Source organism: Zalophus californianus, chromosome 6 (assembly GCF_009762305.2).
Source record: "Zalophus californianus isolate mZalCal1 chromosome 6, mZalCal1.pri.v2, whole genome shotgun sequence".
Lineage (NCBI taxonomy): Eukaryota > Metazoa > Chordata > Mammalia > Carnivora > Otariidae > Zalophus > Zalophus californianus.
This window is the reverse complement of record NC_045600.1, coordinates 103,566,932-103,578,929: the sequence shown is the minus strand read 5'-3', so window position 1 is coordinate 103,578,929 and position 11,998 is coordinate 103,566,932. Positions and strand designations below refer to the sequence as shown.

At 37.4% G+C, this 11,998-nt stretch overlaps 1 protein-coding gene across 2 annotated transcripts in view; it reads right to left on the bottom strand.

Annotated features, from left to right (window-relative positions):
- Nucleotides 1–784: 784 nt before the first annotated feature.
- RAB8B (RAB8B, member RAS oncogene family) overlaps nucleotides 785–11,998 on the bottom strand; it is a 57,558-nt gene continuing 46,344 nt past the window's right edge. The window contains exons 4-9 of one of the 2 annotated variants that reach the window (XM_035727979.1): nucleotides 11,568–11,645; nucleotides 10,364–10,453; nucleotides 9,090–9,155; nucleotides 6,527–6,604; nucleotides 5,962–6,014; nucleotides 785–5,129 (exon numbers count right to left, since the gene is read on the bottom strand). In XM_035727979.1, coding sequence (XP_035583872.1) covers nucleotides 5,985–6,014; nucleotides 6,527–6,604; nucleotides 9,090–9,155; nucleotides 10,364–10,453; nucleotides 11,568–11,645 — 342 coding nt within the window. In that variant the 3' untranslated portion in view covers nucleotides 785–5,129; nucleotides 5,962–5,984. The remainder of the gene's footprint in view (nucleotides 5,130–5,961; nucleotides 6,015–6,526; nucleotides 6,605–9,089; nucleotides 9,156–10,363; nucleotides 10,454–11,567; nucleotides 11,646–11,998) is intronic. The other variant, XM_027570412.1, reaches the window with a different exon arrangement.

The following is an 11,998-nucleotide window of genomic DNA, read 5'->3' as shown; positions in this document are numbered from 1 at the left end:
GAGTTACAACAGGAAAAGAGGAAAAAGGGCATTAGGTGAGAGAGACACGAGGCCAACAGCTGGAGTGTTACGGGTGCTGAGATGCTGAGAGGACAGGTGTAACACGGGATGAGAGTGTGAAGGTGGAAGAGAAAGAGCCGCGAGTTCTCTGGAGGGCAGAGGTGGGAGGTTGAGTGCAGAGAAGAGGCCGTGGTGAGAAAGGCACAGAAGAGAAGGGATGCTGCTGCCCCAAAAGGAAGGAGTGAGGATGAGGGTGGTGTTGGGTGCCGGCCCATGGTAGGCTATGGATTAGGCACAAAGAGGTGGCTGAGAGCCTTGTTTTTAACTGATGCTTTTGTCTGAGAGGCAGGAGGTGAAAGACCTGTCTACCAAGAGTAGAGGGAGAGAAGTGGGAAGCTTGAGAACAGCGAAGGTTCAAAATGGTGGTGGGATGAACGCAAAAGGCTCCGACCGGGAACATGCACAAGCACTGTCGGAACAGCGACAGGGCTGGGGCCCCAGCCTGCGGTTTTTGGAAGTAAAAAAAACCAAACAACAGAAACTAAACTTGGGAGGACTAAGAAGGGAAGGACGATCAATTTAAGGCTGCAGTTCTGTAACAGAATCAGTTCAATGTATTCTGAACTAGGTATGAGCAGGAGATCCAGCCATTTTTCTGAGTCTTTAAAAACTCCAAGTCAGATTAAGTTTCTAAAGTATCTCAAGCCTACCGCAGTTTGACTCATACACTTAGCAAATCTGAAGACACATTTTTTAAATGTACAATTCATTTCAGAGTCATGAGCATTTTCATTATGTAGTTTTTATTTTAGACGAACATTATTGTAAAAAAAAGTTCACCTGGAATAAAATCCATTTAAAAAACAAAACAAAACAAACCACAGCATCAGTAGCAGTATACAGTTAATGAATTGGCTTAAACAAGATTAACCACATGACAGGTTCACTTTATCTGCAGGAGCTTTTCACATTAAGCTGTTGAAGCAAAAATAAAATATGCTGAAACCTACACAGAAGGATAATTCTATGGAAAAACTAGATATTTCCCATTAGGGGCATGATTTTAGTCAAATAGTTTATGGCATTTTGCCCTGAAGGAACTGCAGTGTCAGCTGCAAACAAACAAAATAAAACCCATCTGTAAGGCCGTAGGAATGAATTATAATAATTAAGTTCACATTTTTAAAAAGGTAAGAAAATGAAACAAGAAGTTCTATTAGTTCTTGGCAATAAGAGATGCAATCACATATGGCACAAGCATTTCAAAAAACGAAGTAAAATTTGAAAATATCCCTAAAATAATTGTTTGCTGATTTTCACTTCTGTAAATTTCATTTAGAATTTTTTCATACTGAACAGGACTCCCATTAATTTTATTAGTCTTAAAAAAAAAAAGACTGATTCTCTGTAAAATTGTGCTGGGATTAAAAATTTTATTAGCATATTCCCTCTAGGACAAGGAATTTCATTTTTTTTTTTTTGGACATTCCATTTCCCTCCCTTCTTTGGATATAACAAGGAGGGAAAAAGGAATGTCCTTTCTCTTAAAAGAAAAATTCTAAAAAACCTGACAGCAGAAATGAGTGCTTAAAATCTGAGATAAGGAAACCAACATAATGAAATGCTGTTTTAAAATTTGAAGCTTAGAAGCTCATCTTTAAAGATTAAGTACTAAATTTATAAAGAAAGCTAAGTCATGAACTAGAAAAAAAATCTGCTTAAATGCATCACTTACTGTTCACAGGAAAAACTTTATAAGTCTTAATACAGATTCTCAGCATTCAGAATCTGTAAAATGGAGTTATAATCTCTTACTTAGAAATTTCTGCAAACGTTCATCTATATTGCACAGCTAAATTGCTTAATGGAGACAGGGAGATCATACCTTGTTTGCACTAGTGGATATGACATGTATGTTCTATTCTAGAGTAAACTATCTCCTACCTTTTCCAATGATGTCTTTAGTCCAAAACAAAACATATAATCTTAATGGTGTTGGATGCTTAAAGGCTGGCTCACCGGTTTTCTACCAGGTATTAGAATACTAGTTAGCTAAATGAGGTATAATTAAAAAACAGTCCTTCAAAGTAAAGAGTATAGTCTTCTGAACATTTATAACAAAGACTGCACAAAATGTTCATGTAAATAGTAAGAAACCCTGCGGCACCTCCTAACTGATGCACAGGTGGATTATTTTCTCATAATCTGTATGAAGTAAAACATGGCTAAAATAAATTCCCAGTGAAACGTTTTACAATCAACTGGTTTACATGCTACTGAGTTACAGCACATTTTCAGCGTCTGATCTCCTCAGACTCTAGGTGAAAAGGTCTAGTCCAATCATTGTCAAAAAATTAGCACACTGATAATAAAGTGCGGCCACTGAACCACGAATACTGCTGCAAAAGTCTTCATGTACCTTATCCATAAGACCACAAACATGTTCACACAAAACTAGATTTCTTCAGTTTCAGCAGGGAACAGACAATAATCTGTCACTAAATTCATCTACAAATAGAAAAAATAATGCACTCTATGTACATTATTAAGCAAAGTGGAATATTTATTGGGTCATTTTACCATGCAGAAAGTGAATTTCCTATGGTCTTAGCTCAAATTATATACAATTTAGCAAAGCTAAATGTAAGAAAATAGCAAAGGATGATTTTTTTCTATATAACAGAGCATATACCCCCTAATCGCTGCTACTTCAAAGAGCACTTTTAGACTCATCTAACTTTTACAGGCTCTTTCAAAGGGAAGTTCATGGAGACTAATTATTAACCCACATAAGACAAAAGAAGAGAGAAGGAACGAAACAAAAGCAAAGCAATGTGTTTAAAAAAAAAAAAAGCTAACCACAGAATATGTCAGTTTTGGTTTGCAGACAACCCCTGAGATATAAACCAAAGTGTTAAGACACCAAATAGTCAGAGGTAAATTACTAGGAGAATTACATTCATACATGGTGTCATAGCACTTGCCTTTTAGAAAGTACTTCGTTACCATTCAGAAAATGTAACTGCTTGGATCTTTTTCAGAAAATTAGTAAATACAAGATGTTTCTAAGAAATTATTTTTTTCTTTCCAAAAATGTATCTAATTTTAAAATGGTAGATGTACAACCAACTTTCAATCAAGCAACTACTGATTATACTGGGACACCAACAGGTGCCTGTAGGCCTATAGGTAAGTACAAAAAAAAAAAAAAATCAAGAAGGCTGAAATTTGTCAACATTAAGTTTAGTGTATCCATCAAAAATCATTCTGGTATATTTGCTGCTGCTAAATTGTACATAAGTTTTCAAACAAGTAGTAAACGTTTGGTCCAAGCATTCTAATGCTACGTCTTAATCTGAAGCAGGATGCTCTGTGGTAACAAGCAATCCATTTCCATTTTCATCTTCACTCTCAACTATCAAGCATGATGGTAACCTTCGTAAAACAAAAAAGGCCTAACAGGAAGAATAATTACTGACAGAATTCATTTCCCTAATCACCTACTCATTACTCCCTTCCGTATTATGACACTGAAGGCTAGAATAACAACAACAACATGATGATCTGAATTTGGCACATAAGTTAACGCTAAACAGCTTTTTTTTTTCCTTATGTGGAGGTTTCATCTACAAAAGGTATACCAGTACCAGTGTCTGGTGAGAAAGGCAGCTAAGCTTTTGGTTGGCTTTGGCCCAAATGCCTGGACCGAGTTCTAGAACAAACCCGAACAGATGGAACTGGGTTCTCCGCATTCAACAACAGCTGTTTTAAAATGGAAACCTTGCCCCTATTTTCTCTAACGAAAAGGCAAGACTTTACCTAGAGGCTGCACTAGGTCTAATTACCTTTGTTTAAACAAAAAGAAAAAAGTCCAAATAAAAACAGAACAAAAAATCATTCTGTTCACCATTACCAAGAGCTATCTCTATTACATTTATATCAACAAGTTAATCTCTCTCCCTATAGGTATGCTTTCTACAGACAAAAATCTAAATCTAATACTTATTGACTCTTGCAGACAGGGATCACAGTAGGGACTGGGTATTACAAATAAAGGAGCAAGCTAAAGAGTGAACTTAAGAAAAAATATACTGGGCATCTATTACATTGCTGATGTGACAGAACCACAATAAGATGCTAAAATAAGACATAAATGGTACATCTTTCTGCCTATGTAAAATTTCAGCTCAAGAAGTTGTCACAATTAGACAACAATGTTCAAATATGTTATGTTTTTGATAACAGCATGGTTACAACAGGTCATACATAGGCAAGAATAGTAAATACAAACCCCAGGAAATGCAAGATTAAGGTGATTTCCAAATGTAGCTTCTATTGATCAGAGAGAGGTAATCAATTGAAAAAGGGACTTATTCAGTGACCCAAACTCTCCAGCAAAAAGGTCAGGAATGAAACAAAACTCTAAACAATCTGAAGAAATAAAGGAATTGTGGCCTCTGACGAATAGACGGACAATTTTAAATGAATTTTTAAGATGACTTTTATCAGAATTTAATGAATCTTATTTAAGGAAATCACAAATTAGAGCCCTTAAAAAAATTCTATCAATGCAGTAACATTTGGCCACATGACCCAGACCAAACATCTTTTTAGTATGTTAAGCTCTGCTTTAAATGTTTTACTTTTTTCAAACATCCCAAGCGCACAAATTTGTCTCGAATTCATGAGGCATAAGCGTGCAAATATGAGTCTGAGACTGTGCTGTAGCAGGGACAGGCTAACACTGATGTGCAAAGTGAAAAATAAAAGATAGCAGCTTCTGGGACAAAAAAGGAAAAACAAGTTAAGTCCTCCGTATGTCTCCACATCATTGCTTCCATGTTTGAAAAAAGGAGCCTGTTATCTTGATAGGCCACAAGGCTGGAATCCACGTGGCATTCTGTGTCGAGAAGTCTAGGTTCAGTGGTGCTCTCAGCTGCAGCCGGGTGGTGTGATTCTGAGGCTGGCTGACCTGTGCTTTCAGAGAAGCAGGAAAGGGTCCTTGAGGTGTGCTGCAGTCTCTCAGAAAGAGTTCATCAAAGTAGTGAACAACGGAAGAAACTGGTCTTCTTTGATCGGTTCTCTGTTATTTTCACTGGTCCCCCTGACCCTGATGAATTGCTGTCATTCTAAAAAAGAGAAGATGAAGTTACCAAGGAAATAAATAAGTTTCATGGTTTGGTCCCAATTATCTAAAACATACAAATATCAAACCACACCACAAATAAGTATTCAGGAGAGTATTTTTTAGAAAGGGGACTCATCAGGCTCTGATGTCATCTGTATCTTTGGAAATGGTGGATTAAAATGAGAAACACATTTTTTAGGATAGCACCTTTTATATTAATAATGTATTAGATGGGGAGCTGCTATTTCCAGTTCAGAGAAATTATAGCCAATGGAGTGTAAAGTTTCAAGGGTAATGATGGAAACAATGTTAAGATACTGATATAGGCAATCCTCTTGCCAGAGGTAAGAACAGTTGCTAATGTAAGGTATACAATTACATTCAGGATTCTGGTGAAAACAAACTTTCCAGGTGGTCCTCATGATTCATCACTGACATCATTTCTAATTTAAGCGAATTTAGCAACTTTATGATCACACTTATATAGAGATATAAATATCTGTCACATTAAAACTAAACTACATAATTTTATGGCAAAAATTAAATTTGTGCCATTATTATTTTAATTATTCTGGTCAGAATTCCATTAAAGACCACCTATAGCGTCAGATGAAAGAACGGAAGGAGCCGCAGTACAGAAGTAAGAAACATGAAGAAACAGAAATAAGAATCAAAATTCAACCAGGTGAATACGTGAGTCAGGAAAAAAATGAGTCAATGTGAATATGTTATAATCAGGCCCATCCTTTTTATTCAAATAAATAAACAGCAAAAATAAGAAAACAAATTTAACAAATAGCATAATGAAAATAAAAATTATAAATGATACAAACCATTTTTCTGTTGAGTTTTGTCATTATATCTCGTGCAAGTGTAAAAAATGCCTAAAGGTAAACCAAGAAATTATTAATATATGTCTATATTTTAAAATAGAAATGTAGACTTTTTCATTATTTCATTATAAAACATTATTTGACACTTTTTGAGAAAAGAACATAACCGTAATCGTAGTATACACCTGAGTATTTTATCTTATTTTTCAGTGATATCATAAACACTTCCCAGGATTATAAAACTGTCATTCACGGGGCGCCTGGATGGCTCAGTTGGTTGGGCATCTGACTCTTGGTTTCGGATTGGGTCGTGATCTTGGGGTTGTGGGACTGAGCCGCAGGTCAGGCTCTGCACTCAGTGCGGAGTCTGCTGGAGATTATCTCCCTCTCCTCCTCCCCCTGCTCACATATGCACACTCTTTCCCTCTCTAAAATAAATAAAATTTTTAAAAAACTTATCATTCATTCATTCATCAAATATTTTCTGCACATAATATCTGGCACAAATTCCTAATGTGACACTCTTGAGTTATAGGTAGCTTCCTCAGTATACCAAAAGCACCTGGGGGGGGGCGGGCAGAGGTTCTAGATCACTCCAGGTCCTCAGAGCAGGGCAGTGTCTTATCTTGGAGATGCTGAATATCTGTTTAATAATTGGATGAATAATTATGTATTACTCTAGAGCTCTAGAATCTGTTTTCACAAAAATCTCTACCTTTTACCCCCAATCTCTTCTCTTTCAAAATACTTTCACTCTTGTACCTGAGAGTTTTTTCATCTTCTATGTCTTAGCTCAGCTAAATTCCCCACTGTGGAAATCAGCTCCAATAGAAGGACAAATCTGATCAATCTCAGTGACATTTTGTGCCTAGGTGTCTTGACCCAAACAAAACATTTTTTAAACCTATCATCTCTACTTTGTTTCTACAGAACCAAGACTTTTTTTTTTTTAAAGATTTTATTTTTAAGTAATCTCTACATCCAACGTGGGGCTTGAACTCACAACCCCAAGATCAAGAGTTGCATGCTCCACTGACTGAGCCAGCCAGGTCCCCCTCTACAGAGCCAAGACTCTTTTTAGAGTCTTCGGGGGGCGCCTGGGTGGCTCAGTCGTTAAGCATCTGCCTTCAGCTCAGGTCAGGATCTCAGGGTCCTGGGATTGAGCCCCAGGTCGGGCTCCCTGCTCCGCAGGAAGCCTGCTTCTCCCTCTCCCACTCTCTCTGCTTGTGTTCCCTCCCTCTCTTGCTGTGTCTCACTGTGTGCTCTGTCAAATAAATAAATAAAATCTTAAAAAAAAAAAGTCGTCAGTTGTCTCCATGCTAAACACACGTCAGTCTCTTTGTTCCCAACGACTTCTGATGCCCTCAAAGATGTTAGGCAGAAGGATTATGTCCAATCGAGTTGAATAGAAACAATATGATAACCACCATCATCACTTATTATCAATGTTGCACTGTCAACACTGGTCATCTGTGAATCTGCTTCTAAAGAAGCCCATCCCAGCTTTTATGAAAAGCTAACTACGTTAAATTAAAAGTTCTGGAAAAACTGCTAATTTCTACCGAATACCTGGTCAGAATAAGCCGCTCGGGCAACTCCCAGCTCTGTGCTTCCATAACTCAAAGCTTCTCTTTGAGCCACAGATTCAATCGGGGTGTAGCCATGAACAGAGGCTTAAACCTGCTCCATTAAGCCAGAGTATGGAGTTCACTTTGTGGGAGCGACCCTACCTGGGTCATTTCAGTGCACAAATTTTCTCCTGTTTCTACTTAAGAGGCTCCCCTCTTTCTGACGGAAGGAAATCCTCTTGTGGGCAAAGCAAGAGGAAGCATTTTTCTGCTCTTCTATGACTGTGTAAATAAATCAGCAGAAGCTTCCTGTTTCCTAACACCCATTAGCCAACCTGAAGAAATGAGTTATTGAAAACAAAGAAAAAGTTCTGATCGGTGTCCCCTAACCAATAAAGTCATTTAAATCTTGATTTTTTAGCCATAATGTTATGGTGAATGGTGGTAGCCTAAGAAATTAAATGTCTACAAAACCATCAATATTACTGTTTATTGAATGATATGTATTAACACACATCTATCGTTTTTTAAAAGAGATTTTATTTATTCATTTGAAACACAGAGATACAGAGAGAGAGAGAGAGAGAGAGCATGAGCAGGGCGAGAGGCAGAGGGAGAGGGAGAAGCAGGCTTCCCGCTGAGCCAGGGGTCCAATGCAGGGCTCAATCCGAGGACCCTGGGATCATGACCTGAGCCAAAGTGAGACGCTTAACCATCTGAGCCAGCCAAGCACCCCCACACATGCATCATTTTTACAACCAGTCTAAAAAATATTTTATTTATTTTTTATTTATCAAAGAGAGAGCGGGGGAGGGAGGGAGAGTACACGCACAAGCAGAAGGAGCCCAATGCGGGACTCGATCCCAGGACCCTGGGATCATGACCTGAGCCAAAGGCAGACCCTTAACCAACTAAGCCACGCAGGAGTCCCTAAAAAATGTTTTTAAAAAAGAAAATATTATCAACAACTCTGCCCTTGGTAAAGAAAATCTATTCTTAGAAGACTTTAGATGATTTGGTTGTCTTTAACAATTCACTTACTGAAAATTTATTAAAACTACTCTCTGATAAACACATTTATTTCTACCAAATGCTGTTGTGTTACAATGTATCATGTTTAATCTAAGGGAATCTGTTCAATAATCAGTTTAATTCTCTCTTGAGAGAGTACAGACATGAAAGGAATTAAGATTCTCCTGCTACAGGCTATTATAGGATGACATGAACCATGATAAATGAGCAGAAAACACTGTGCTTGGTCGGCGAGTGCAGGATTTCTGGCTTCCCGAACAAAGGGCAAAGCTGAACTTGAATGGAACTTCTACCTTCTGCTCAGTGAATCTTAATTGAGCAATCTCATATAGCCCACGTGGGGGCTGGGTGCTAGAAATTCAAGAACCTAGGTCCACATAAAAGTCAGAAGCACAGAAGTTCACAAAATGGAGGTGGAGCTCACAGAAGGCATTCACTAAGAAAATGACAAGGCTTGGAGAGTTGCTTGAACACAGGCACCTAAGCTCTAATGCTACCCCATAATAGGTCACCGAACATCTTTCTTACCTCTTCTACGTTTGTACTGGATTTTGCACTTGTCTCCAAGAATTTAATCCCATAGTCAATTGCTAACTGAAAGGCAAACAAAAACATTTAAATTCCGTTCAAGTTACTTCAACATATAAAGCATTTCCATTTTCTAGGTTGTTCAAAGTCCCAAAGGTAGAGGATCTAGTTGAGAACTCCGTGGTTCTCAAATTTCTTTGCTTTCTTCTGTGTTTGAAATGTAGACATCTAACTTAATCATCATAAGTAAAATGGCAGCACTTCCACTCAAAACATGACTTAAGTTATTCTTTTTTTTTTCTATTATACTTTATTCTCTAATATACTTACAAGAAAAATCGTGAGACAGATACTCGCTCCTATCATTAATTTGGGATTCATTGACCCCTTTCACCTGCTCCCAAAGTACGACTCTCCAACAGTTACTATACTGACTTTTCATTATTTTTTAATAAACCGGTACATAAAAGAATGAAAGCTTAAAATGCCAAGTACTCACTGCTTTCATTTTTATTTGGTTTCTATTTCCATCTACTCCCAAAAAGCTCCCAGTTTATTTAAAATAACAAGATTAAATGAATGTTCTTAGGGGAAAAAAGTTTGCAGTCAGATTTAAAAACAAAACACATTTTGTATGCATCACTAAAAAAAGGCTAAAGCAAAATTCCAAGACTTAAAAACTGAAGCCTCTAAGTTAATTTAGAAAATGTCACAGAAGTAAATATGTACATGTAATAAACTCTTGCTTTTTTTGCAGGATACAAAATAGAGAAAAGCCTATAAATGACATCCACAGCTTGATGAGTTACAAGCAGTTTATCCATAATGACCTAAATCTAATATGGTGTAAAATATTCTTAAGAAAAAAATAATGAATTGGAATATGATTACTGTTTAAACTTCACCTATCCGATTACTTTTATTTGAAGAGAATGATTTACTTGACCTTTAAAACTAGGCATTTTCACACAGATATGGAAGAAACAGCATGAACTCTAAGCTGCAGGAATCTGAAAAAGGACTAATTTGTATCTCCCAGAAAACAGCAAATTCTTCAGGAATGAGTCATGACTACACAGTATATGGAGCTGGATCTCGAATACTAATTCACACTATTCAAGCAAGTATGGATTACATCTCTTTGTTGTTTTTTTTTTAAAGGATTAAAATACAGATATTTTTCCAACTGAAATCAATAATTAAGTAATACTAAGAAAATAAACGCTTAGTGCGAATAGATGCCCATCTTCATGCATATTTCAGTTCAAATCTACCTTCTCTCCTCTTTCTTTTGACACTTGTCTTTTGTCATTCATATCACATTTGTTACCCAGGATCATTCTTTCAACATCTGAAGAGGCATGCTGCAGGGAGAAAATAATACGTTATAAAAACAGCCCGAGCAAAATACAGTTATTCAATAGACAAATCCTAACCTGTCAGAAACATATCCATAAATTTAATAATAAGACAAATAATCTTTGGCTCAACACAAGGCTTGATGCAGGGAAAAACTGAAAAGATGGGAGGTGGGAAAAGTTTGCATAAGAGCCTATGCAAACTTTTCCCCAAAGGCTTGCAGTCATTCTCATGGCTTTTTTTGTACATGAACAAACAGAAGTAAAACTTCCAAAGATTAGTTTGGGTCAAAGAAGGAAAAAACAGTACTGAGTGAGCCAATGAGGAAGGTATTCTGGATTCTGAGCTACTTAAAACATGAAATCATGTAGGTTAATATAAATGTGTACAAAATGATTTTAAAGTCAGATTTCTTAGGGCACCTTGGTGGCTCAGTTGTTAAGCGTCTGCCTTCGGCTCAGGTCATGATCCCAGGGTCCTGGGATCGAGCCCAGCATCAGGCTCCCTGCTCGGCGGGAAGCCTGCTTCTCCCTCTCCCACTCCCCCTGCTTGTGTTCCCTCTCTCTCTGTGTCTCTCTCTGTCAAATAAATAAATAAAATCTTTAAAAAAAGAGATTTCTTTCTGAAATGTCAAAGACATTAAAAAAAAATCTTAATACCAGTCAATCTGGAATTAAACCAAATTTCAACTATCTACAATGGAGAAAATGTTAGAAGGGAAAAATGAGAAGTTGCTGGAATAGAGAGAGACCTTTGCCAGTCAGAAAGCAAGAAGCTGGAAGTCAGATGTTAAAGCTAGAGGAGCACAAGCAAGTCTCTTCTTTCCGGCCTCAGTTTTCTCATGCATAAAATGGGGACTTGATTAAATTATTTTCAAGATCCGGCCCAAGTTTCAAATTTGGTGAGACTGCTCCTCCGTGTGTAGCTCCCCATCTGACAGAGCGGTCGGACTGGAGGCACCAGAGATCACTCCGTCCATGCTCCTCAGAGCGAGGGGGCCTGACCTGCCCCTGGCCTACTTCTCAGCAGCTCCACTGCCTCTTCCAGAGACAGAAGGAGCCCTCTGCAAGCACCCAGCAGGACTCCTCTCTAGTATCATCATTCTCTTTCCATACATACCTCTTCAATGTTTCTTATCCAATTTTTAATATTGTCGAAGGACTTTTCATTTGTGATGTCATAGACCAGCATAATTCCCTGTAAGAAAAATCTTTATTTAGTAAAGTCATATATTTAAAGTTATAGAATATAATGTCAGCGTATTCCTACCCTCCAGAAACCTTTTGTTTGTCCTTTATTTTGTCTTTTTAATCAAAAGGGATTTATAACACAAATTTTAAAGTACAAAGAAGGAAAAATAGATAAATAAATTCTTCCACTGTCTCACCACGTAAATAGTTTTTTTTACTGTTAACCTTTAATGAATTAGTGATTATGGTAAAGGTGATACACCCTTTCTACCTGACTGCACATGGTAAGAATCAGCACCAAATGAAGCTAAAGGAGTGTTTAAGTTAAAACAGAGATGGCGATGAGAGAAGAGGTAATCA